This window comes from Vanacampus margaritifer, chromosome 6 (assembly GCF_051991255.1).
Source record: "Vanacampus margaritifer isolate UIUO_Vmar chromosome 6, RoL_Vmar_1.0, whole genome shotgun sequence".
Lineage (NCBI taxonomy): Eukaryota > Metazoa > Chordata > Actinopteri > Syngnathiformes > Syngnathidae > Vanacampus > Vanacampus margaritifer.
This window is the reverse complement of record NC_135437.1, coordinates 29,348,132-29,375,090: the sequence shown is the minus strand read 5'-3', so window position 1 is coordinate 29,375,090 and position 26,959 is coordinate 29,348,132. Positions and strand designations below refer to the sequence as shown.

Sequence of the window (26,959 nt, the reverse complement as noted above, 5' to 3'; positions counted from 1 at the left end):
GAACCCTAGAAGTTGTTCAATAAACAGAGGTGGCAAACCCAGGTCCAGTTTGGCTTTAGCCCCAGGTGCTAGCTAGCTAGCTCCCTAAAAGCTAAACAAACACCATGGGAGCTAGCTAGGGAGCTAGCTAGCTAGCACCTGGGGCTAAATCAAAACTGTGGCAGGGTTTTCACATCTGGACCTGGATTTGCCACTCGTCAGTGAACCTACGCTTTAACCCCCAAAAAATTAAGAACTAGAGTTTGTATATTTTCCCTTTTAGTAAAAATGAATATCAGCTCCAAATATCGCTTATTGGTGTCCTTAACTACGAATAATTGGTATCAGCTCTGAAAAAAAAAAAACATATTGGTTTATCTCTAGAAGTCGGGCATCAGAACCACTGACTTTATTTGCACTACTCAACACAAGCCACTGGGAAGTGAATCCGGCAGCAGCTTCTGTTTCTACGGCAACCTTGGAAAAAAAACATTCTCGTTTTTGTACTTTTGGATTGCTTAAAAGGCCCCTTGCTCACACACACACACACGCACACACACAAAGTGATTACGTGTTGCTTTGTAACTTGAAGGTTACTTGCAGACATCACAGTTTTGCTTGCAGAGATTGCGCTGGCGTGTGCGCGCCAGATACCCCCCCCCCCCCCCCGGCACGCGTGCCGTGTAAAAAGTGGGTGAAGAGCGTGACACGTGACCGCCATTGGCTATCAGTCAAGAAGACAGAGACTGTCAAACAAGATCATGCTCAAGCACGGACATGACATTTGATTGAGAGAGAAAAAAAGTGCGTCTAACTTTTCATTGCCGGCAAGAAACCACTGCAGCAAAGTGCAGACTAATAATATGAATTAAGAATAATATTGCAACATCGAGAAGCGAAGGCAAAACCAGCGAATAAGCGGTACCTCAACTTTGGCGTTTGATTCTTTCCGTGACCAAACATGTAATGCAATTTCCCTCAAATATCGGCTTGCAACAAAAACAAAAAATGGACTTGTAGGTTAGAACGTTGATAATGAATGCATCTGGTTTGAAGTACCAAAAGCGAGGCTGAGCGGGAAGCGTGTTATTTAGGGATAAGTACAAAGTAGGGCTGAAGAATGTATTTTTTGGGCCATCTAGCCCAGCCCCAGAACAAATATTGATTGATCGATGCATTGCAATACTCCCATCCCCAATTCTATCGATTCAGCAGATCTTCTGAATCAATTCACCTCTTGGCCAGCGGGGGGCGCTTCGCATACATCTGGAACATCGGAAATAGGCAAAAACAATGTTTGTTTGTTTTTAAGCTTGTGCTAGAGCAGAATTTTTATTTTCATCACAATTCCCAAGATAAAATAAATACATGTACTATTTAAGTTCATATGTGCTTTACTTTGTCACGTTTTTTTTTTTTTTTTTTTTTTTTTACTTTAGTTAATGCGCAAACTTAAAATATGAGGCGGCATATTGCATATGTCACATGAGCATGAAAACTATTCTTTAAAAATTAGTGCAGGTACTCTTTGTGTATTTCCACTTCTAAATGAACCAAGACCAAATTATTAATCAATATTGGATTAAAATTGAATCATGAGATTCTTAACTCTTTGACTGCCAGACGTTTTCAGAAAAGGGATGCCGTGGGTGCCAGACGATTTTAAGCATTTTGACTGATCTTTCAAGGTCCATAGAAAATGATGTGTTTGGACTATGGAAACACACATACTACCAAAAAAAGATTGGACTCTCATCTTTCATCAGAAAAAAAAAGTTTGTTTCTACCTTATTCCGTTTTTCAGTAATCCACAATAGAAAATGGTTAGTTTCAGCTCTGTTTTGAAACAAACGTCTTTTAACGTCTTTGGCACTCCTCCATAGGATTTTACTAAACGTTATTTAACGTTTTTGGCAGTCAAAGAGTTAATATTTCGATACGCAGCTTTAGTGTCCGCCATGATTTTGGAACATTTTGGACTTTCTATGCTTCCAACTTGTTAAGAACAGTTTGGGAAAAGGCTCCTGTTCGAGGAATTTCCTTCACGAAAACCCTGACCTCAACCCCATCAAGCACACATTGGAACCAAGTCAAATTGTGACTGGCACTTCCGGCGGAGTTAAGCCACTCTGTGTGGTTTTGAGCTCAGCTTCCATCTAACATTGTTACCAACTGTGTTTTCTGGCTATCAAAGGTTCCAATTATTTCAGGGAACGAGGCGAAGCGGAATGTCAACTGGACTGTCACAACAGCTGCACATCAGTCCGTCGCGCCCGGCGACACAACCGCAACAGCAAAAGCACGCAGGCGGTCGCACCGGGAACATCATCTCACGACTCGCGACACATGCGACACATGCGACGCATGCGACACATGCGACACATGCGACACATGCGACGCATGCGACACATGCGACACATGCGACGCATGCGACACATGCGACACATGCGACACATGCGACGCATGCGACACATGCGACACGCTCGACACGCTCGACACGCTCTGAAGTGCACACACAACATTCAGTTTCACACATTTGGGTCAACACTTTTTGAACTGGAATATTTGGCTATCATCCCACAAAAAACACTCACATTCATTCACACTCACTCTCTCACACTCTCACACACTCATTCTCTCTCACTGGGATCGAGTGTGGGGCTTTGGACACCATAACTGATACCCGCTAAGTAGGCTGGTCCGAGATCTGGGCCCCAAAAGCCACTGGGACTGGGCCAGAGGTGGCGACAGGGGGGGGGGACAGCATGGCGGAGGGGTCTGAGCGTACAAGGATTGGGGATTTGTTGCCGTAGCAACCTTGGAGGTTGTTTTTTCCATTTTTGAAAATGCAGAGTAGCAGGAGGCTGCATGCATACTGATTCCCATCTCCCGGCCTTCCCGCGGATTCACTGAATTCCCGAAATCAGGGGAAAGTAACGCGATTTGCTCGTTATCGCCCGCTTACATTCAACTGATTGTTGTGTCGTGGCCGAAGAAGTCAATAACCAAACTGTTATCTATGCTTGACACAATGACAGTAAACCACAAGACGCCAGATTATTAAATGCTCATTGCTGACACTGAACATAAAAATTCCTTCAAACAAAATGATGTTTTACTGAAGTAAGCTTTTTGCACACAAAATGGATAGGAAGTGTTCTATTTATCATCATTACTATAAGTTGACTATTCATTATAAGTCGACCACTGCCAAAAGAATGACTTGGTGACACACAATGTGCATCTTCTGGTGTGCGGCAACGGGAAAACTGCCACCCTGGTGCACATTTTCATGCTCAACATACTTTATTTATTTATTTATTAAACCACAAAAACATGCTGTGATTGCTAAAGAAGAAGCGGATAGCCACAAAGAAGCCAAGTGGGCAATGAGAGAAAGGGAAGTGGTTGTTGGCAATGATGGTTCGCCCCGTTGACTGAAAACACGTGTTCATTTCGGCAATGGAGACTCTCCGCGCTTCGCTTTTTTAGCCACAGCTACACTATGGAATGATAATATAGTTAAGTATTATTGTAAAATATAAACTATGTCTTTTTGTAAGAGCTCATATACTACGCCCATGCTCTAAATGAAGTATCCGAGGTCCCAATAAATCTTCAGCATAGCAATTTCGGCGAAACACGTTTGGAAAGGCCAAACGCGTCTTGAGGCGCGACGCACGCCGTACCGAGACATTCTCAATATGCTTCATCTAGCGACAGTCATTTTCTCACTGCAACATGAAGGGCGAGGGCAGAAATGCCGCCGTGGGCAACCGGCAACCTCCGGCAGTTTGGGCATCAACGGGGTCGGAAAAAACAAAACGCCCAATTTTGTTCTGCCACGGCCGCCGTCCCGGCCACAGGTTTGCCGCCGTCTGGGCCGCCCGCAGGAGTAGAAAACGCAAGGTCATAAACCTCTCTCTGACCCCAAATGAGGATTGCGTGGAGCAGGCAGGCGGGGGGGGGCGGTAAGGCCTTCTCGAAACACCAACACAAGCGCTGACCGACATCTACAAGACACATTTGCATATTTGTTTTATGAAATGGCAATTATTCATTCATTTCCAAAAGTCTATTGTCGTTATTTTAGGGCTTTTCCATTTGGCCCAACTGCTCTCAGTATGCGTATGTGGAATTGTGAGTTTAGATTTGTTGTGTTACTGTGTCTTGAACCAACCAGATTTCACATTCGTCCTCACAGGGCCGGCAGACCGCTGGCACTTGAAGATGTCGGCATTTTTACGCCCTCTGATTGGTTGGTCAGAAAAAAAAAAACGGTTGTACTGGTAGACTACGCGTGTAGCAAAAAGCACATATTAACAAGTTTAAAACCCTCATAACGTAAATAATTGTTTTCCCGACACATACGTAAAATGAGCCAAAATTGGGCTCACTTTTGGGCGCGTGATATCGAAGTAATTTCTGAATATTTACGACTATATACTCGAAAGGTTGCAAGCGTGACCGACGCATGATTCACGGGTGAGATCAGCGTGGCGCCGCTAAAGAGCAGCCTGTTCTCATTCTGGCCGAGACAATAAGGACATGAGTGGAGGAGCTGGAAGGTCTTGCATAAAGACTGCATTGTGTGCAGGAAGTAAAAGGAAGGACGCGCATACACACTGGGCGGGGGGGGAAGCGTGAGGAGGTTGCGAGCTGCGTGGGGCTGCCGCTGTCCACTCGGCTGAAAGTCAACTTTGAGCGTCGCGTCGCTGCGTTTGGGACGTTCGACCAGAGGTGGCATCATACGTTCTGTACTAGAAGTACTGAACGACGTTTTGCAACAAAATACTCAAAAAAGTAAAAACGGTACTACAGGAGAAGAACAGATACTTTTGTCATCTAGCAAAAGTAGTGATCCAATACCTTTAACTCATTGACTCGCAGCCATTTTGACTGAAGCAACCCCCTTCGCTCCCGGTTGTTTTACTGGAATTTGACCGATTTTCCAAGGCCCACAGAATATTGTTCTATTGCTGAGAGCTTTTTTGCAACGTGGCCCTGGTTGATCTCTTATACTCTGCTGCCACTTGCTGGCCGTTTTTGTAATAACTACGATTCTCCAAGCGTCCCTCTTCAGTTCAGAGGCTGCATCAAAGCCTTGTGGATGCTCTCGCATAAAAAACACTAAAAATGTATAAATATGTTTTTGGGACCATGGTAATATTTAAAATAGAACATATTTATACGTTTTTGGGAGCAAGAGAGTTAATTATGTTTCTTTGTACATATATTTTATGTATATTTCGTTTTCCAACCTCAATCCTAAAGGATGACATTGCTTTCAAGCATATCACCTTGTGGGCTGCCGGGCAGGTGCGCGCCGACGCGCTCGAGCGCTGGCCGACGGCCCGGGCCGACTGGACGCCAGGCCGGAGCCGTGACGCACGTCCACAAATCTCCTGGGCCAGGAGATTGGACGGGCGCGCCGATTACCGCCGCTGCTACGGTAACGACAGCTTGAGCGACAGGCTCGCTCCCCTCTAAGCCCTCTCCGGTGACCCCGCGCCACCGCGTACGTGACCTGCCCAAACTGATGAGTTACTGCTAAAGTGTAGGAGGGAACGCTGTCGGTGTGCACTGAAAACATCGGATCCTGGCTAGCACATGGGGAGATTTGTGTTCCTTTCATTTCACGCAAGCAGCACTTCTCTTTGCTCTTTACTCAAATAACTTGTAAGATGGGCCACTCATGTAGCACTGTATTAGAATGGAGGAAAAAAAACTGTCAGTAAATGAGAACGCATGATCATACAAACGTGAACAATCAGTTCTTTGTTTTTGAAAACTCCCGTCGAACCTGAGCGAGGCCAGCTCAAAACTCCTGAGTCACGCTCTGGACTGGACCACCAATGACAAGAGCGGCGCTCACGTGTCAAGCCAAGAGAGCTGACGAGTGACACTCGGTGAACGAGGACCGCCGGCGAGATGCTGACATCACGAGGCGCAACTGGAGCTCGTCCATTGGGCCCGCCAGAGATTGGCAGGCGTGGCGTGGGAAACGATACCATTTCACTTGCAAAGAAAAATCGTATTATTTTCTGCAAATATTTTGTCATCAACATCGTTCCTCTATCAAACTAAATAACCGCCGATATTGGCCATTTTGATTAATATTGGTATCGGCCTTCTTCAAAATCTGACGTCCAATAAAAGGTCAAGCTAATAAGATTTTAATCTCAGCAAACTATTTATTTACATTTTATGTTAACTTTATAAAATATGCTGGTGACGTTGGGAATCTTAACTTTTTGTTTTTGTTCGACATTAAAACAAAGAAATGTGAAAGTTTTTTTTTATTTTGGAAAAAACAAAGCTATGCTATTTACTTCTTTAAGTTTCCATTTAACTTTTTAAGACATGCTGATAACCTTGTGAGCTCCCTGAACATTTTTTAGAAATTCAAAATGAAGTATATTGTCTAAGATTTAAAAAATGTTATAAAAACTTATACATTTTGAAAAATGTGTTCAATAAGCACTAATGCTTTAAGACATTACAACAAAGTCAAGCCAGAAAGTTTTGACAGCAATATGCCCCCCCCCTTTTTTTTTTTTTTTTTACCAAAAATGAATATCGGCTTCAAATATCGGCCTCCTCGACTGTTAATCATCGGCATCTGTATCAGCCCTAAAAAAAAAACATATCGGTCGGTCTGTCTGTATAACCAACCAACCAACTAACTAACTAACTAACTAACTAATCAACCTGTTGATATCGCAGTTGACGTTTAATGTCTAACTTTAAAAAAAATAGAACAACAAATGTAGCTTATTGCTAACATATAATTGAAAATGCCATTTACATGCTCACGGTTAGCATTGGTAGAATAATACTGACAGACATTTATTATTTACCCTTAAAACATGTCATGACTAATAAATATTACAGTATCTTACTGAGTCACTTACAGTACAATACGGTAGTAGAAGTGCAATTTGTCTTGATTTGGCCAAGGTGGGCGCACCAGAAGGAGCAGTCCAGCAACTGAATTGCAATATTAAAACAGAATACATCAATTGTTCTACGTGCCTCCGTTGGATAAATGTTGGGAAACACAATTTTTCATTCTAACAACAATGAGTTTCCAACGTATGAAATGATATGAGCAAGTTGAGAGAATTGCAAACGAGAGCGGCGCCGCATTTATTCAACTCAGAACCACAAACCGCGTGTAAAAATCTCTCATGATTGAGCGCTAATCTCTTACGCAAAGATTGCGTAACGTTGCAGTCAAAAGTGAGCACACAATCGCGTTTGTTTGCAAAGAATTCAACTTGCTTACTTAACGGGGCTGCCATCGCTAAAAGTCTCAGACCTGCATTTAGTGTCATCTTTAATGCCTGTCAGGAATGTTTGCGGCTTTACATATTGTATGTCCAAATGGGGCCAATTTCAATACCAACGGTCAGTCCACACTCCGTACGCGGTCTGCTCATTTGGCCAATTATTGATGTCGCAGCGTTTCATGTATTGCAGATGGATGTGGAAGATTATTCCCGCGATAAGGCCCAGTCGGAATCACCGACTCGCCGTGTGGCTAATGAGCGAGGCGTGGGCTCAGACGATCCCGGTTAAATCAACCTGGGGTTGCAGAACAGAGCATTAGCACGGGCCAGCGACACCATTAGAGAGAGGACAACACACACGCCACCCGCTGCCGTCCGTGTGTGGCTCCACCAGCAAACTCAGCAGGGCCTCGCTGCCTTTCATCACCGTTAAAAGGGAACAACGAGCCGGGCGGCCATCAACGAGCCAGGCGGCGATCTTGTTAGGGAGGCCACGCGGCAAGCAGGGGGCGATCACCCCACCGCTTCCGATATCAAAACGCTAACACAAACGCAGCTCGGTTGCTTTTTGCCGCGGCCCCGCGCGCACGTTGATGTCGACAAGCTCACCCGCGACATTCGGCCTCTCCTGACATTTGAACACGGGAGCCGTTAGCCAAACTCAAAGCCCGTGCTTTTTCTAGGGATGTTCGATACCATTTTTTTTAGACCAATAGATACCGATACTCAAATCTTCAGTACTCAGATACCGATACCATGTGCCGATACCATTGGAACTTATGATACATAAAATTCCCACACAAAAAACATTGACAGATATTTTTTTAAATTACATGTATATTCCAATTATAGCAAATTCCCTTTAAATTGAATTAAATTAATGGCAATTATATTTTTTCAATTTGCTCATAAAAGTCATTTTCCATACACAATAAAATGAATTTTAAAAAAATTATACAAAAGATTAAACAAATAATCCAGTGGCCAGAACGAAAATAAGTTTTTTTTCGGGAATACAGTGAAGTACCTTGTTTTGAAATCAATGCTTTTAATTTGGAAGGCTACTCAATATTTCCGTTTCATGTTTCTCGTTCTCTGTTCATTAAGTATAAGAGCTATAATTTGCGTCTGTGAGGAAACTGCACTGTTCTATTTTTAGCACCGCAGCTGGAAAGACGTTAAAGAGGCAATTAAGCGCACGGCAAACGTAAACGAGGCAATTAAACACGGCAAAGTTACGCCAGCTACAAACATACAGATGCAGGTGATGTTTATGCACAAGAGTACGTACTTATTCTCAGTAACGCACACCAAAATCCTCAAGTCATGAAATGAAAAAGTGTGACCTCATAAGGAGACACACAGGAAACGAACGAGACCGAATTCAACTTTTGTCTTTTTCTGACACTTCCTAAGAGAGCAAGGGCCAATACCAGTATCGATATCCGTTGCGAGTACCGATACCATGAAAAGTGGCTTGGCATTGGCCTGATACCGATACCTGGTATCGGTACTTACGCATCCCCATCGCTTTCACTTGCAGTGCCGAACATCAAGTTTTGCTGGAGTTTTGACCTCTTGGAAGACTTTTTTTCCCACACCACACTCTGTGCTCTTTCGCCCCTTTTGTGTGGTGAGAAACTCAATCGGCTTTAGATCCAAAGGAAAATTGATCAGGTGATTGACAAAGACATTTATTTTTAGCCATGGAGCATTAGTTTGATTTCTGGCTACCCGATTAAAGAGAGCCACGGAGGAAAGAGGCAGATTGATCCAAAGTTGAGCGGTGGGACACACACACACACACACACACACACACACACACACACACACACAAACAAACACACATACAGTTTTGTTTTACTATCTTTGTGGGGCCATCTCATTGACATAATGCATTTTCTAGCCCCTCCCCCAATCCCTAACCATCAAAAATGATTTCCTACCTATTCCTTACCCTAACCTCAACCATAACTCAATTCAAACCTAAACTCTAAAACCAAGTCTGGACCCTCGAAAAGAGGTCCAAACTTGTCGGGCCCAACAAAATGGGCCCACATGGACGAGTGGGCCCCACAACTCTGTGAAATCCCGAAATGTTGGCCCCACTATGTAACAAAAACAAGACCACACACACACGAGCATTTTCCCTTCATTGTGATCAAAGTCAGCAAGGCCCGATTATTGGACGCCTCTGAAAGATTATCCCGAGCGATTATCCTGTGGTATTTGGTCTGTTCAAGACCCTGCAGTGTCGAGTGACTAATTATTATGTAGTACATGTGCGAAGCTAGCGCAGATGCAGGATGAAACTATTTGTCATCAAGTGAAAGTTTTGTACATCTGTAAGTTCACCATTTTAGTAGGGATAGAACGATTATCGGCCAGACCAATTATCAGCGCCGATATTAGGTATTTTGACGAATATCGGTATCGGCCTTTTTTTAAAACCGTGTTGACCTCAGAAAACAATTCATTTCGATTTTCAGTTAGCTTTATAAGAGATGCTGCTGACCCTAGAAACTCTGCATCTTTTTTTTTGTTTGAAAGTAAAACAAAGATACCTGAAATTGTAACATTTGAGTTATTTTGGGGGGAAATTATTGTGGGAGCTATGACATTTACTTGTTCAGGTTTTCATTCCGTTTTTAAGACGTGACCCTGTGAAATCCCTAAAGCTTTTGTTAGAATTTTAAAACATACATGACGATTGTCAAAATCAACATTTTGCAAATCAGAAAAGTTGTTCAATAAACATATACTTAAAGCATTGCAACAAAGAGTTGGATTTTTTTTTTTTTACGCCAATATTTTTGCCCTTTTACTGACATTGAATATAGGCTCCAAATATCAGTTATTGGTCTCCTTGACTAGTAATAATCGGCCCTGGGGAAAAAAATATCGGCCTATCTCTACATTTGAATTCCTTGGCACCAAGATGCCACAGATGTCATGATCGATAAAAAAATAAAATAAAATAAAAAGAGAGTAAGCAATTTGAACCTTGAGTTGTGATTCATAAATAATCATGACGACGCTGTACAATGTCCTCACAACGAGGATCTAAACTTATGCGAAACATGCAAAGCGCGACACAAATGCTTGAAGAGTGACGGGAAAAGGCGACATTCGTCCCTCAGCTGTTTCAGACGCTCACGCAGACGACAAGTCAGAAATGCGGTTATTAGCGTACGGCTCAATCAGACCAGCTGACCCAGCCAGGAGGATTGGGGGTTGTGGAGGGGCCCCGCGTCCAGACACTCCCAAATCCTAACCGAGAAACTCGTCAAGCATTTGTCTGAACGGGAAGGAGGGGCGGCGGTGAGGGGGGGGGGGCTGTCGGGGAAGAAAAGGGTTTGAGTTTGTATTCATGGCTATCTATAGAGCGCGGCGGCGGTGCCTGCAACGTAGCAGCTGCTCCCTGGAGAGCGGCGACTGACACGTTAACCTTCAGACAGCTGCCTTGGCCACACGCCTCACAGGCGGGGGGGGACGCACCTTGCAGCTCGTACATCACAAAAACATTTGGGTGATTCCTTAAAATTTCAGCGGGAACTTAAGATGCGCCGCAGTAGCCCACCGATGGTACGTTTCAGAACCCACCGCAATAAACCAATATAATATATATTATTTTTGTCCACTTGGGGTCGCCATCCTCATGTTCTAAACCCGAGGTGGGCAATCTGGGTCCCGCAGGTTTTGGAGGTTTCTCGCTTCCAAACGCAGCTGATTCCAATCAACAGGATCGTTATCAGGCTTATGCTGATGAGCTGATCATCTATCAGCTGTGTTGGAGAAGGGAAACATGCAAAACCTGCAGGACTCCGGCCCTTGAGGCCCACCTCTGTTCTGAATTGTATTATCTGTGACATTGAATGTGTGTGGCTTTATCTCTTTGACTGCCAGACGTTTTCAGAAAAGGGATGCCGTGGGTGCCAGCTGATTTAAGCATTTTGACTGATCTTTCAAGGTCCACAGAAAATTATGTGTTAGGACTTTGGGAACACACATACTACCAAATGAAAGATTGAACCCTCATCTTTCATCAGAAAAAAAAGTTTGTTTCTACCTTATTCCGTTTTTCAGTAATCAACAATAGAAAATGGTTAGTTTCACCTCTGTTTTGAAACAAACGTCTTTTAACGTCTTTGGCACTCCTCCATAGGATTTTATTAAACGTTATTTAACGTTTTTGGCAGTCAAAGAGTTAAAAGGCGGAGCCAGGCCTGGTGAGTGATGTAGGTGCCAGCAAATGAGTGTTGCCGGCTAACGCGGAAGCTCGTGAATGAAAGACAGCAAATTTTCATCAGAGATGGCTTTGTGTGTCCCATAATGTACTTTTGACGCAGATTTAAAAAGATGACTGCTTTTCATTGTCGCGCAACACTTGCATTGGCATCACAAAAGGTTCGAACTGATGACGGTCGGCTATATTAAAAAAGCTAGCATTCCTATTATTGAGAAAAGGTCAAAAGGTCAAATCTAACTTCAGTTAACTCTTTGACTGCCAGACGTTTTCAGAAACGGGACGTCGCCAGTGCCAGCCGATTTAAGCATTTTGACTGATCTTTTAAGGTCCACAGAAAATGTTGTGTTTGGACTATGGAAACACACATAGTACCAAATGAAAGATTGGACTCTCATCTTTCATCAGAAAAAAAAGTTTGTTTCTACCTTATTCCGTTCTTCAGTAATCAACAATAGAAAATGGTTACTTTCACTGAAATGCTCTGTTTTGAAACAAAAAGCGGAGAAAAAGAGCTTTTTGTGAAACGATGTTATTTCATGCACTCTAGTGAATTCTACACTTCTTTTTGTCCATGAATGATGCCACAAACACCTAAATAGTGCTTTACTTCTGTAAAACGCTTTCACCAACAATGAAAAAGTGTTTTTTGATTGCAAAATACTGTAAGTTTATTTCCATTCAACAGTGTAACAATTTGACAAAACAATTTCGCAAACTATTTACAAATGTGTGCAACTGTGGTACTATTTACAATTATGTGGATGTTTCAAATACAGTTTTTCTTTTTGTAACGCTCTCCTGCGTGCAAGGAGACGCCGCTGGACTCGCACAACAGTTTACTTTCACTTTGTCCGTTTCGCGTGCAGACGTTACACTTTCTTGATGGCCTTTTTTTCCGGGAAATAAATAGCAAGTAGCAGACTGTACACACTCCTCCGATGAATATGCATTGGACTCGGGACACTCTCCGTCGTCCGATCGAACGTCCGCCTGTGCGTGCTCGGTTGTGCTCCGCGTTATGACGCCGTCATAGCCGCCGTGTCAGCGGTTCCAATTTCTCAGTCAAGCTCGGATTCACCATCATCGATGATGATCATCGTCGTCATCAATGTGCTCTTTTAGCGTTGGTCGACGCCTTTCGTCTTGTAAGTGTAGAGCTGCTTGCAAACGGGGCACCACTTCCTCCTCAGCCATCTTGTCAAAGGGCAGTCATCGCTGCCCTCTAGGGGCCAAAAATAGTCCTTAGGCACAACAGACCTAATTGAAACTTTCACCACAGATGCGGAAGGCTTCCCTCCACCCGTTTCAAAAAAAATAATACAAAAATTGGATGACGTCTTTTGACGTCATTGGGAGCCCTCCGTAGGTTTTTATTTGGCGTCTTTAAACTTCAGTGGCAGTGAAAGAGTTAATAAAAATATATATATATTATTTTTTTTTAAGAGTGCATTTTAGGTTCGAACGGAAAGGTCACCGCAAAGCTAAATAGCCGCAACTTTTAGTGAGTGGTGGTGGATATTTTTAATTTGTGACGAGTGAAAATGTTTTGAGCGCCGGTTCCGGGAAAAACGTGTCCGTATGATGGCATACTGGACCATAATCCGATCCGCGCCGGGACTTGGGCGTGTGGCGGGGGGTAATCAGCGCTGCGTGGCCACAGCTGTTTGGCAGCAGGTCGGGTTACGCGGCCGCCGATGTCCGCCAAGGCCGTCGCCACGGAAACGACCCCACGTCGAGAGCACGCGCCTCGAAAGAACTCGCTGGCCTCCTGCAGAGTGAAGCCGACGCACCTTGCACTCAAACAGAAAGTGAAAGTGAAATTCTCCACATTTTCTAGTTGGGGAAACATCAGAACAACCTGTTGATTACCACGAATTGAATCCGTTTTGATTGGCTACCAAGATTAGTCGCGACTACGTCAACGATCAAAAGGGTTGATAATCAGTTTATTTACATCATCACCACATTATTTTTATTATGACGTGATTTTGGGAAGTTATTATTCGTTGATTGTCAGTGCGTGTGCGGTGTTGGTCGTCTGGAGTACACCACACACATTTTGTGGTATCTGACACGTTAAAAGTGTGTTAAAGGTTAAATTAGCGGTGTCAAAATTAGTACGTTAATTTAACGTTTCTTTTTTGCCACTCATTTTTCTAACGTGCAATTAATGACCACCCTTTACTTTGAAAGCCTGTACTGGGGGAATTCCAGTCGCAATGCACCAGACACGTCCATGTCAAAATTTAGCAGTAATAAATTGAACAGTAATGTATGTATGTGGAGACTGGGTTGTATTTTACAATTCTAAAAATGTGCAGAATTTCATAAATTAAAGATTAGATAGCTCTTAATAGGAAAAGAAAAATGCACTGAGCTGGTTGTCACCACAGTCTTACAAATGCAACAATGCCATCTAGTGGCAGAAAAACACAAATCAATATCACACCTGTTTGTTTGTTTTTACAGTACAGTACATCTTTTTAATTTTAACTCAATTTCATGAATTATTATGAAATCACTGTATCAATGACTAAAAGATGCAGCCACACAGCGTTTCCCACACCATGTTAATACTTGGGCGGGCCACCCAAGTAAACTGGCCACCACCCAAGTAGATTTCAAGAAAATTTAATTTAAAAAAAATAAAACGTATCGTGACCAGATATGCCGCATGTAACATTAGTTAAGTTTGCTGTCACTCACTTGTGGATCATCAGGTTAGAGGAGACGCAAGTAGCAGGGCTGAAAGACCCCCCCCCCACACACACACACACACACACACACACACACACACCCGGATTCCATCCACCCGAGTCCACCCACTCAAGTAGATTTCAAATCTGTGCGAAAAACTGCCACATTTCTATTAATTTAACATTTTTCCCACATTTAAGAGTATGAAAACTTAGGAAAAAATTGTTGTACATCTGACTGTACATTTAGAACAGATATAAAGTTATTGAGGTCATGCGATTGATTACGATTCAAAATTTTAATCGCCTGACACCCTTAGTTAAAAGTAAAGATATTCAAAATGGCCGTGATTGTGTCTGGCCTAACTAGTTGCGTGTTAGTTTATCATTACTTTGTGATGTCACTCATTGTTTTGGTTGTATGAATGATTACAATAGTTGTCGCTTTTCCTAAATCAGCAGCAGAGAGAACAATAAATGGTGGAAATTCTTTTGTGGCCACACGGGTTGAGATGAATGTTTTGTTTTCATGGGAATCATCTGCCAACTGTTGCCAGCGTTGTGCGCTGTTGCCCGCGCGGATATAAAGCCCTCAGTGTGGTTTTGTGCTGAAGTGGATTTTTCAGGTGTCTGTTTTTATTGTGCCAAGTGAATAAAGGGGTATTATATAAAACGGACGGCAAAAATTCGATCTTACTTTTGTCATCAAGCCCATTTGAGAATTAGTACTATTTACAGCGAGTGAGTCATTTGACTCCCGCTTGTATTTCTATGTTCAGTTGTTTGCTTGGTGTTGGAGGAACTTGCTGAGGTGGCTTCTTCCTAACGCGGGTCAATGAATCTTTAGCTAGAAAGTCAAACGAGATGTCACACGCCAGGAGAAGCACTGCCAGACATCCAGCGGCGTCCCGTCCACTTTTTTAGGCCGATTCCCAACCTGCACGCCATGACAGATTAACGGGTGTCCAAGTAAGGACAGCGGCACCAATACAGAACACCCCGAATGGTGCCGATACTGTTCGTCTATACTTGTTACTCGTCTTCTGATATGACAACACTTGGTTAGCCGACCACAAATGATGCTCTGCCAAAAGGATGAGGAACTCGGGTGGCAACGGAGCCGTGAGCTGTGGCGGCAAATTTCGTACGTTTTCCTCATCAAAAGACAAATTACGTTATTCTAGAATTTGTGGTATTCTCAAGCAGTCTTGTGTTTCTTTTCACTCACTTCCTTAACATGTTAACATGCAGAGGTGGCCTATGTGTAAATCCAACAAACTATGTTTGTCTTTATGTTTCTGACATCTTTATCTCTACATTACTGTATGCACCTTTTTTTTTTCTTTATTGTGACCGCCAGGACGGACTGAGCCACCACATAACATCTTATGTTACAGGGTACATGATGTGAAATCTGTGGCAGGTGGATGTAAAAGTGTCATTAATGACAACTTCTTAGTTGTTACCATTCAAACGTGTTATATTTGAGTGAAACTCATGCCACGTTCAAGAAAAGTTTGCATCATTGCAGAGTGAATGATTGAATAAAAACTACCGGTAATCTCATCACAATTGAAAGACGTAATGACATTATCAAGTGTTGATGAACAGAATTAGGGAGTACTCAAACACAGGTAGTGAGAGTTAAAATATTCCTATAAAAAATATATCTTAGTTTCTATCCATGCCAGCAACGAAACAATAAAATGTTCTTCCACAAGATGGAAATTAACCAATGTATCTACTTTTCGTCACATTTGGCTTGGAGACGTGAGTTCTTCCCCCCCCAACATAAAATAATCGAACTGTGAAACTGAAATGTTGAATGTCAGTTCGAGCGGACTGCAAGTTAAAGCAGCCGCTCGCCTCGCAGCCCAGCCGGGCGGGTTCGTTTGTTTTGAATGCGGCCATTGACCAGTGAAGAGACAAAACGCTCGCATTATATCCACAAATAGTCCAAGAGTAAACACATTTTCCGCTTGGTTGCGAGTCGCTAACAGCGGGCGGGCAGTTTCGGTTTGGCCAGAAACGTTGTAAAGACAAAAAATAAAATTGTAAAAATCGCTCACCAGAAACGATGAGCGTTGCTCCGAACGGAGTCCCCGACCTCGGAGCTTCTTCTCGGGCCGGACACCGCCGTCTTTCCCCGCTCGCGTGGTGGGTACCAAAATTAAAAGGCAGCAACTTCTTCGTCTTCTTCTTCTTTACTGCTTCTTCGCCGAAGCCTTTTCACATCGGCGAGGTGATGGCGCCCGGTAACATGGTGTTTGGGCTTTTAAAAAACGCTTGTGCGACGCGGACCAGCCGTGTTTTTTTCTCCCGAGCGTGGACCATGATAGTAGTGACACACCGAGGGCATCCGACCGACGATTACGGTTAGCAGCCTGGAGCCGAGCCGAGCCGAATCCTCTTTGGCTGGCTTTTCGGGGAGAAACAGCGACCCTCGGAGGCCAGTTTAGGAACAAACAGGAAGCGGGGCCACTACAAACCCCATAGACATGTAAACACGGCGCCACAGTGCCCCCTGCTGACGCAGCTCTACAAAGACAAAAGTAGTGTCCCAATATTTTTGTCCACACTTGACTGCAGAAAAGCAAACAAGTGTGCATACTTTCTTGCAGGTCTTGATGTGGCTGCAGAGAGCGAGCTCGGGAATCGTTCACCAAAAAGACTCCTCTCACACTTTCTAGCTCACATTTATTTGTCCTGCACAAGCCCTTTTTTTGTTAGTTTTTGTTTTTAAAGTAGCACTAAGGAACTTTTCAAATTAATAAAATATTTTCATAACTCTTATGATGAAACATCAACTTAAAACTAGTTGAACGGTACCTTAGCCATAGTCTGAGGGTGTGTGCATCATTTTGACTGGCACGACGCAACTTTGAGGAGGATGGTAGGAACACTGCCACACAAAAAAACTACAAATGTGCTGACTGCTTGATGGCTTGATGGCAGATGTCAAAAGAGAGCATGGATGAAAGGACAGTCAATGATCAACATTGGCCCGGATTTAAAAAAAAAAAAAGACCCAATGCGCTTGTCCTCATAGGAAATGTGGTCTTCCTTCAGACATAACGGTACCGCTTTTGTCCATATGGCGCCGCCATAATCAACATAAACTGAAAGTTCATTAGTGTTGCTTTAAACGGAAAACAAACAAAGAAAGCCCTTTTTATTTTGTTTGTTCTTTGTTGTTGTTTTGTTTGTTTGTTTTTAAACAAAAAAGCCCTTTTTGCTCATTTAGTTTAATTTTTTCTTTTGTTTGATTTTTTTTTGTTTAAAAAAAAAGAGGTGTTTTTTTGTTTGTTTTGTGCAAAACTCTCACAGATATTTTTTTTCAACAGTGGACCAATATAGCTCTCTAAAATTCCAAAATAATGATAAGTGGTGACACCTTAAAAAATAAAAATAAAAGACGTCTTACATGAACGAAAGGCTTTTTCATCTGTTGCAGCGTTGGATTTGTTTGGCGCTCTTATCAGGCGCGAGCCTTCCCTCGTGCCTCCCTCCCAATCTTCCCTGGAGGAGTGAGCCAGCCCCTCTGCCTCTCATGCTTGCCTCTTCCTCTCGCACATGCTCGGCTCCACTCAGAGTGAAATTTGGATGAAGAAGTGAACATGTCGTGGACCTGCGGGACCTTCCTGGCGCTCCTCACGGTGCTCGTCGCAGTCTCCTGTAAGTCGCATGCGCTCATCAGAGCACACTTTGAAGGAATATTGTGAGGAGGGCCTCACCAAAAGGGATTTTTTTTTTAGGCCAATGCCAAGAAAAAAATGTATTATATATATATATAAAATAATATTTTTTTTTAGTTTAATGAATAATATAACTTATTTTTGGTACCCTACTACTTACAACAATAAACACATTAAATTACAGGGAAAAACTTTGACTTTTTCCAATCCTGTACTTTGTCCTTTAGTATTTGTTTAGCTTTCAGCCCAAATTATTTCTTTTTTTCTGGTGGCGGTGGTAGTGGGAGAGGGTCAATGGGGTCAATCTTTTAAAATGTTTTTTTTTTTTTAAATGGACACAAATCAGGAAATTGTTATTATCAGCTGATTAAATTGGTCGGCTGATTAATCAATCAGGTCCTAGAGGTGGGTACAAATACTTTGTTACTAAGTAGTTAAGTAATCTGTACTTGAGATATTTATTTTTCTGATGACGTTTTACATACAGTTTCAAATCAAAATGGAGTTCAATCTGTACTTCTTTTTTTTACCCGAGTTTTCTTTTCTTTTACACAAGTATCTGTACGTCTACTTAAGTACTGTATCCGGATACTTGCTTGAGTTTTTCCCCTCTGTTGTTTGTGGTGAAGTGTGTCCAGAGGCCGACTGTGCAGCTGTGCCCAGCAGCAGTCAGGCGGCTGCCAAGGAGCCACAAGGTGAACCAACACATCAAAGAATTTGTGCGCACGTGCACCCACAAGATTTGTGTGTAAATATTTGCTATTTGAAGAAAATGCTAACTTCCTGTTAGCATTTGAATAGGATCCCGCGCTTTTGCTTTTAGCATTAGCGCTAGGCTAGTGATGTTTTAAAACAAAGCATGTTTTGTATTTAAAATGACAGTGGATGTTCAGTTCGGCAGTTTTACTCATTTGCCACGCAAGCAAAATGGTGCATTCAGGGTACTTTTACAGCGTGGGAAAAATCGATTTTCCTCTATAACATTTTAGAGGAAAATAATCGGCTGTTTGGCCCAATTGGCTCATTGTTTTGGTTGTTGTTTGAAGGCCAAAAATTGGCCGATTATAATCGGCGGCTGATTAATCAGTCGGGCCGCATTTTAAAGTGCAATTATTGTACATGTTGCATGTGTGCCTTTAAGGGGTGTGGCCTAGTGCGTACGATCAGGAACAGGAGTCGGGTTGACTGGTTAGTCATGTGTGAGCTTCTAGGTGTGAGCTGTGGCCTAAAGCAGCTCCTTGCGCGTGTTCTCATTTTGGATTTGTGTTTTAGACTGTTAGCATTCAATCAGTGGCAACTGTGGCTCTCCTTGCCCCCATGCTAGGGCAACACAGTACCTTAACCTCATTTCTTTTAACTTCGCTTGTAACATGAAGGGGGGGTCAGCTAAGTGACGGTTCACAATTCAAAAACCTCGCAATTGAGGGCACTCGTAAGTCAAGGCGGCGCTGCATTTGTTATTTTGTATGATCTGACATATTTGTTATTGCCGTCTGGCTTTTCCACCGTGCGGGTCCACAGCAGAACCAATGAGGAGGATCTTCATGAAAGAGGCCGACGCCTCCAATTTCTTCAGACGACGCAGCAGGAGAGCGGTCAAGTCGCCCGATGAGCTCAACGGTACGTTGTTGTCCACTAATATGTGGACTCACACGTTATTTTTATTTATTTATTTATATCTATCTCGTGCCCCTCCCCTCCAACAAAAGTAGAATTACCTCTAGATGCCACAAGATGGCAGTAAAGCACTAGTTTGTCTAAATCAAGCGACTCAACTTATTTCAACATAGTTCGTTGGCACCAAGATGCCAGAAGATGGCAGCAAAAAATACTATTTTAGTTATTTTTTAAAACACTACAGTAACTAACAATTTTTTGACAATATATTATATGTATATTTTTCAGCAAAATTCCACTTTCACTTTTATATATTTATTGTATTATTTATTTTGATCTCAATGCTAGCACCCATGGATCCTCTTAAGGCATTATTATTATTTTAAGCATTATTGTTTATTTTAAGACACTGTATTGAAATTGTACTGAAGTTTTCCGAGGTGAAAAGAATAAAATACAGTAATTTGTTATATATTTTACATATATATTTATTGAATGATCTATTTGAATGCTAGCCACCATGAAGACCATTTTTGGGGGAACTCGAGCAATATTTTTTTGTAGACACTAATGCAAACAAACTAAACGGAGGTATGGTCGAAGTACGCAAGCAACATATTGCAATATATATATATTTTTAAATGCCTCTTTTGTGGATGCAAACTTGTTTCATTTAGTCAAATGACGTCCTTGAATGCAAGGTAAGTCATTTCTTTTTTTCATTTCCTGCTGATTAATTCAATGTTGACAAGGTAGGAAATAAATCCCGGCTATTAAAACATGTGATTGACGTTCCTAAAAGTATGTCAACATGAGTTACATCATTTGCGAATAAGTCAGTCTTGTGTGTAACCGCCTAATGTACGCGGAGGCCCAAACACACTTTATAGCGGAAAGGCGTCACAGTCAACATGTTTACGTGCAGCGCCATGTTTTTCTGAGTCAAGCTTTGTTGAGCACTTTGGTAGGCAGCAGGATCCAAGGGACAACCGGGAGCTTTGCATTTACAACCTACACTCAAATATTTGCTCCATGAAAGTCTTTTATAGTATATTTTCAAACAGTGCATTCATTTCGCTTGGCTTATTTTTCCTCTCCAATCAGATTTCAGCATCTAAATGTTGCCATATCAATCCAATCAATGAGTTCATTTGAGTCCCAGTGAGCAAATGCAACGGCCTGCCACAAACACGCACGTCACTGTGAATTTGCTTTGCTGTGAAAATTCCCAGCCGCTCGGATGTTTGACGTTCCCAAGTGCGAGACGGGTTGGCGGGGAGGTGAGAGAACACGACGCCGGTGTTTTGCCAAAAGACTGACAGATTGTGTGAGTTGAATGGATGGATGGTCAAACGTTTTATTGAATGGGAAGGAAAAGTGCTTGAGATATTGGATGGATGGTGGGCAGGAGCACTTCAACAACTCTCAAGTTTCTGGCAGTCTGGCCGGCAGAAAAAAAATGTAAATACAAAAATTCAAGGCATCACATTTGAGGTCAGGCAATTCAAGTAATTATTTGAAGACAAACTGTCATTCCCACATTTGACAACAAAAAAATATATTTTTGGGTAGCTAACTTGCTTGCTTTGTCGTGCTAACGAACATTGCTGCCATAAATGTCATAAGGGAGTCCTCGTCTTACGTCGTACGTCGTACCTACGTCGTTTCGACTTTACGGGCGCCCGTGCCTCGTCACTAGCACTTTTTTCGTTCATTTCCCACAGTAATCACGCCATTTTAGAGTTATTTAAAGTTGTGTTGTTACCTCCCGCAACGGACGTCCATCGAGCAGGTCGGCTCGCCGTCAGGCGCGTCACATTTCCGTGTTTAAGTTTGAACTAGCGCCACTCTGACGTCCGTCAGCAATGAATGTCCGTGCGGAAACACGAAATATTGGCCCCCCGTCTCTTCTGGCTCGCGCAAATATGATTTTTAAAATGACTGTACAAAGTATTTTGATGTAAACATCGACTTTAAAGGTGAAATCCGACTCAAAGCAAATACCAAACCAATGAATGCCCCCCCCCTAGCTTCAGGCCAATTAAAAGTTTTGATAGGATTATGACATACCAGAAAAATGTGGCATCCCTCCCAAAAATGTGATAACGCCGGCCTGAGTTTGTTGGGTTGTCACAGTGCCTTACATTCCCGTGGCAGACATTCCAGTAAGGATTTGCTGCTCCCGCTGCGAGTAAAGACCCGCGCAGGGGATTCTTCTGTGTGGTTCAAAGGTCACGAGCGGACTCCAGCCTTTGGGTCGGTGATCATGCGTGTGCTAAATAAGACCAACTAAACTGAGCGTGACAACGCAAATGAAAGACTGCTGCATCCTGACGAACTTCATGTCAGATGATGCACTCTCGCGGTCACGTTTTGAAATTGCCAATTGGTGCGACAGCACATTTATTTGTACAATTGAATGTCTCAGTTGAAGTCGGTGATATCTGCTACATTTGGAGTCATTTGTGTCCCGTCTCCAACGGACTGTGATGTCTTCTGGCGTCTTGTAGCCGAGCAGAGGCAAGTTCTGGCTGCCGACGAGCGCAGGAGAGAGTTCCACGAAGAGAAGAGGAACGAGTTTGAGAGCTACGTCGAAGAGGTGGACGACGGTGAGTCCAGTCTAGCCTCACCTGGCACCGCAAACTTTGTTACTGTGCTTAACTCATTCAAACCCAAAAACATGTCCACACGTTTTTATAATACTTTGTCCTTCCCTCCCAAAAACATGTTTAGATGAGCCTCTTCAGGGGAAAAAAAGTATAGAAAATAGCGTTAGCATATAGCCAAGTTTCATCGATATTCACATTCCTGTTTCCCCTCCGTGAGTCATCCCCCTCCGTGAGTCATCACCTTATCGTGGTGGAGGGGTTTGCGTGTCCCAATGAGCCTGGGAGCTATGTTGTCCGGGGCTTCATGCCCCTGGTAGGGCCACCCAAGGCAAACAGGTCCTAGGTGAGGGACCAGACAAAGCATGGCTCAAACGACCCCAATGATGAGTACAAACATTGGATTTTCGTTTCCCTTGCCCGGACGCGGGTCACCGGGGCCCCCCTCTGGAGCTAGGCCTGGAGGTGGGGCTCGAAGGCGAGCGTCTGGTGGCCGGGCCTATACCCATGGGGACCGGCCGGGCACAGCCCGAAAAGGCAACGTGGGTCCCCCTTCCCATGGGCTCACCACCGGTGGAAGGGGCCAAAGGGGTCGGGTGCGCAGTGAGTTGGGTGGCAGCCAAAGGCGGGGGCCTTGGCGGTCTGACCCCCGGCTACTGAAGCTAGCTCTGGGGACATGGAATGTCACCTCTCTGACAGGGAAGGAGCTCGAACTGGTGTGCGAGGCTGAGAAGTTCCGACTAGATATAGTCGGACTCACCTCCACACACGGCTTGGGTTCTGGTACCAATCCTCTCGAGAGGGGCTGGACCCTCTTCCACTCTGGAGTTGCCCACGGTGAGAGGCGCAGAGCAGGTGTGGGCATACTCATTGCCCCCCAGCTAGCCGCCTGTACGTTGGGGTTTACCCCGGTGAATGAGAGGGTAGCCTCCCTCCGCCTTCGGGTGGGGGGACGGGTCATGACTGTTGTTTGTGCTTATGCACCGAACAGCAGCTCAGAGTACCCACCCTTTCTGGAGTCCTTGGAGGGTGTGCTGGAGAGCGCACCCCCTGGAGACTCCCTCGTTCTACTGGGGGACTTCAACGCTCACGTGGGTAATGACAGTGAGACCTGGAGGGGCGTGATTGGGAGGAATGGCCCCCCCGATCGAAACCCGAGTGGTGTTTTGTTACTGGACTTCTGTGCTCGCCACGGACTGTCCATAACGAACACCATGTTCAAGCACAAGAGTGTCCATATGTGCACCTGGCACCAGGACACCCTAGGCCGTAGTTCGATGATCGACTTTGTAGTCGTGTCATCGGACTTGCGGCCGTATGTGTTGGACACTCGGGTTAAGAGAGGGGCGGAGCTGTCAACTGATCACCACCTGGTGGTGTGTTGGCTCCGATGGCGGGGTAAGATGCCGGTCCGACCAGGCAGGCCCAAACGTACTGTGAGGGTCTGCTGGGAACGTCTGGCAGAATCCCCTGTCAGAAAGAGTTTCAACGCCCATCTCCGGCAGAGCTTCTCCATTGTCCCGGGGGAGGCGGGGGACATTGAGTCCGAGTGGACCATGTTCCGCGCTTCAATTGTTGAGGCGGCCGATCGGAGCTGTGGCCGTAAGGTGGTTGGTGCCTGTCGTGGCGGCAATCCTCGAACCCGCTGGTGGACACCAGCGGTAAGGGATGCCGTCAAGCTGAAGAAGGAGTCCTATCGGGCCTTTTTGGCCTGTGGGACTCCGGAGGCTGCTGACGGGTACCGGCTGGCCAAGCGGAATGCGGCTTTGGCGGTCGCTGAGGCAAAAACTCGGGCATGGGAGGAGTTCGGTGAGGCCATGGAAAACGACTTCCGGACGGCTTCGAGGAAATTCTGGTCCACCATCCGGCGTCTCAGGAGAGGAAAGCAGTGCACCGTTAACACTGTGTATAGTGGAGACGGAGTGCTGTTGACCTCGACTCGGGACGTCGTGAACCGGTGGGGAGAGTACTTCGAAGACCTCCTCAATTCCACCAACACGCCTTCCTTTGAGGAAGCAGGGTCTGGGGACTCTGAAGTGGGCTCCCCTATCTCAGTGGTCGAAGTCGCCGAGGTGGTTGGAAAGCTTCTCGGTGGCAGGGCCTCGGGGGTGGATGAGATCCGCCCGGAGTTCCTGAAGGCTCTGGATGTTGTGGGGCTGTCGTGGTTGACACGTCTCTGCAGCATCGCGTGGACATCGGGGACGGTGCCTCTGGATTGGCAGACCGGGGTGGTGGTTCCCCTTTTTAAGAAGGGGGACCGGAGGGTGTGTTCCAACTTTAGAGGGATCACACTCCTCAGCCTCCCAGGTAAGGTCTATTCAGGGGTGCTGGAGAGGAGGGTCCGTCGGGAGGTCGAATCTCGGATCCAGGAGGAGCAGTGTGGTTTTCGTCCCGGCCGTGGAACAGTGGACCAGCTCTACACCCTCAGCAGGATCCTCGAGGGTGCGTGGGAATTCGCCCAACCAGTCCACATGTGCTTTGTGGACTTGGAGAAGGCGTTTGACCGTGTACCTCGGGGAGTTCTGTGGGGGGTGCTTCGGGAGTATGGGTTACCGAGCCCCCTGATACGGGCCATTCGGTCCCTGTACGACCGATGTCAGAGTCTGGTCCGCATTGCCGGCAGTAAGTCGAATTTGTTTCCGGTGAGGGTTGGACTCCGCCAAGGTTGCCCTTTGTCACCGATTCTGTTCATAACTTTTATGGACAGAATTTCTAGGCGTAGCCGAGGCGTTGAGGGGGTCCGGTTTGGTGGCCTCAGCATTGCATCTCTGCTTTTTGCAGATGATGTGGTGCTGTTGGCTTCTTCAAGCCGTGACCTCCAGCTCTCACTGGAGCGGTTCGCAGCCGAGTGTGAAGCGGTTGGGATGAGGATCAGCACCTCCAAATCCGAGACCATGGTCCTCAGTCGGAAAAGGGTGGAGTGCCCTCTCCGGGTCGGGGAGGAGGTCCTGCCCCAAGTGGAGGAGTTCAAGTATCTTGGGGTCTTGTTCACGAGTGAGGGTAGGTTAGAGCGGGAGATCGACAGGCGGATCGGTGCAGCGTCTGCAGTGATGCGGACGCTGTATCGGTCCGTTGTGGTGAAGAAGGAGCTGAGCCGAAAGGCGAAGCTCTCGATTTACCGGTCGATCTACGTTCCTACCCTCACCTATGGTCACGAGCTGTGGGTCGTGACCGAAAGAACAAGATCCCGGATACAAGCGGCCGAAATGAGTTTCCTCCGCAGGGTAGCCGGGCTCTCCCTTAGAGATAGGGTGAGAAGCTCGGTCATCCGAGAGGGACTCAGCGTCGAGTCGCTGCTCCTCCACGTTGAGAGGAACCAGTTGAGGTGGCTCGGGCATCTGGTTCGGATGCCTCCTGGACGCCTCCCTGGGGAGGTGTTCCGGGCATGTCCTACCGGCAGGAGGCCCCGGGGACGACCCAGGACACGCTGGAGAGACTATGTCTCTCGGCTGTCCTGGGAACGCCTTGGGGTCCCGTCGGATGAGCTGGCTGAAGTGGCTGGGGAGAGGGAAGTCTGGGCTTCCCTGTTAAAGCTGCTGCCCCCGCGACCCGACCCCGGATAAGCGGAAGAAGACGGACGGACGGACGGACATTCCTGTTTAGAACGCTGTCAAAAAAGAGCGTGTTGCAACATGGCCCTGGCTGGTTTCTTATACTCTGTATGCCCTTGCATGAAAATTTTTTTTTATGCAAGAGCATCTAAAAAAGCAATGGTAGTTATTACAAAAAACGGCCAGCAGGTGGCAGCAGAGTATAAGAGATCAGCCAGGGCCATGTTGCAACACGCTCTTTTTGACAGTGTTTTCAACAGGAACGTGAATATGGATTAAACTTTGCTATATTCTAAAGCTAATTACGATACTTTTTTTTCCCTGAAAAGGAGAGACTCATCTTTCTTTTGGTCGGTTCCATGTTTTGATAGCAATAGAACACAATATTCTGTGGGCCTTGCAAAATCTGTCAAAATCCAGTCAAACAGCTGTGAGCGAGGGGGGTTGCTTCAGTCAAAATGGCTGCCAGTGAATGAGTTAAAAATACAAAATAGATACATTCTCCATCTTAACTGAACAACGTGCACAAGGTGTCCCAAAAATCACCACTTAGTGTATTAAAAAAATGAAATTAAATAAAATGGCGCTTGTCACTGACTGATGGATGGCCTGCTGTGCAATCATCTTCCAGAACAAAACGAGAGGAGCCGCGAGAGCACGGAGCAGTGGCGAGAGTTTCATTACGACGGGATGAATCCGCCCTACGAGTACAACCGGCAAAGCATCTGAGGCCGACCAAACAACGTCTTATTTGAGTACACAAGCGTTACACTCGGGACAAAAAGTCCACAATTACAAAAGATGTGCAAATGAGGCTTTTTTTTTTCTCCTTTTTATTTTTAATACATGACTTTTGTGCATCAAAACAGGCAACATGCATTTTGGAGATAAAAGGGAATTCACAGCTTTTGTTGTTTGTTAGTTTTTTGCCCTTTTTTTGGTACTTTGTGAGGGAAGACAAACAACAAAAAGAAACATTCAAGAGTGGAGAAGTAAACGTTTGCGATTTGTATTTACAGCAAACAGAAGCTCCGTCGTCTTATTTACTCACCGTTAACTGCACGTTTACATTTAACCAGCCCCAATTTGTGTTTGCGGAGCGTTCTCTTGACCCTGTGGAGAGATTCCAAGAGAAAAGAGGAGGAGGAGGAGGAGGAGGAGGAGGAGGAGAGTCCTTCTGCTAAATTCAACAGGCGGGTACGAAAGCAAAGAAGCACAACGACTGAACTGTACAATCAACTCAACCTCAACACTTTCATCAATCACTTTGCGTG

At 44.9% G+C, this 26,959-nt stretch overlaps 2 protein-coding genes across 6 annotated transcripts in view; one reads left to right on the top strand and one right to left on the bottom strand.

The window, feature by feature from the left end:
• LOC144053586 (cyclin-dependent kinase 17-like) overlaps positions 1–16,630 on the bottom strand; it is a 43,133-nt gene extending 26,503 nt beyond the window's left edge. For all 3 annotated transcript variants that reach the window (XM_077568187.1, XM_077568185.1, XM_077568184.1), the window contains exon 1: positions 16,286–16,630. The gene's annotated coding sequence lies outside the window, so the exon portion shown is untranslated. The remainder of the gene's footprint in view (positions 1–16,285) is intronic.
• A 1,112-nt stretch (positions 16,631–17,742) lies between these two features.
• ucmab (upper zone of growth plate and cartilage matrix associated b) lies at positions 17,743–26,589 on the top strand. 3 transcript variants are annotated; one of them, XM_077567890.1, is made up of 5 exons: positions 17,743–17,891; positions 18,541–18,606; positions 19,436–19,531; positions 22,039–22,137; positions 26,317–26,589. In XM_077567890.1, exons 1-5 carry the CDS (start codon positions 17,834–17,836, stop codon positions 26,412–26,414), a joined length of 417 nt encoding a protein of 138 aa, XP_077424016.1. In that variant the 5' UTR covers positions 17,743–17,833; the 3' UTR covers positions 26,415–26,589. The 3 variants fall into 3 exon arrangements, with proteins under 3 accessions (XP_077424016.1, XP_077424015.1, XP_077424017.1); XM_077567889.1 differs by having other exon boundaries at positions 19,433–19,531; XM_077567891.1 differs by lacking the exons at positions 17,743–17,891; positions 18,541–18,606; positions 19,436–19,531 and adding an exon at positions 20,754–20,855 and having other exon boundaries at positions 21,957–22,137.
• Positions 26,590–26,959: the final 370 nt, after the last annotated feature.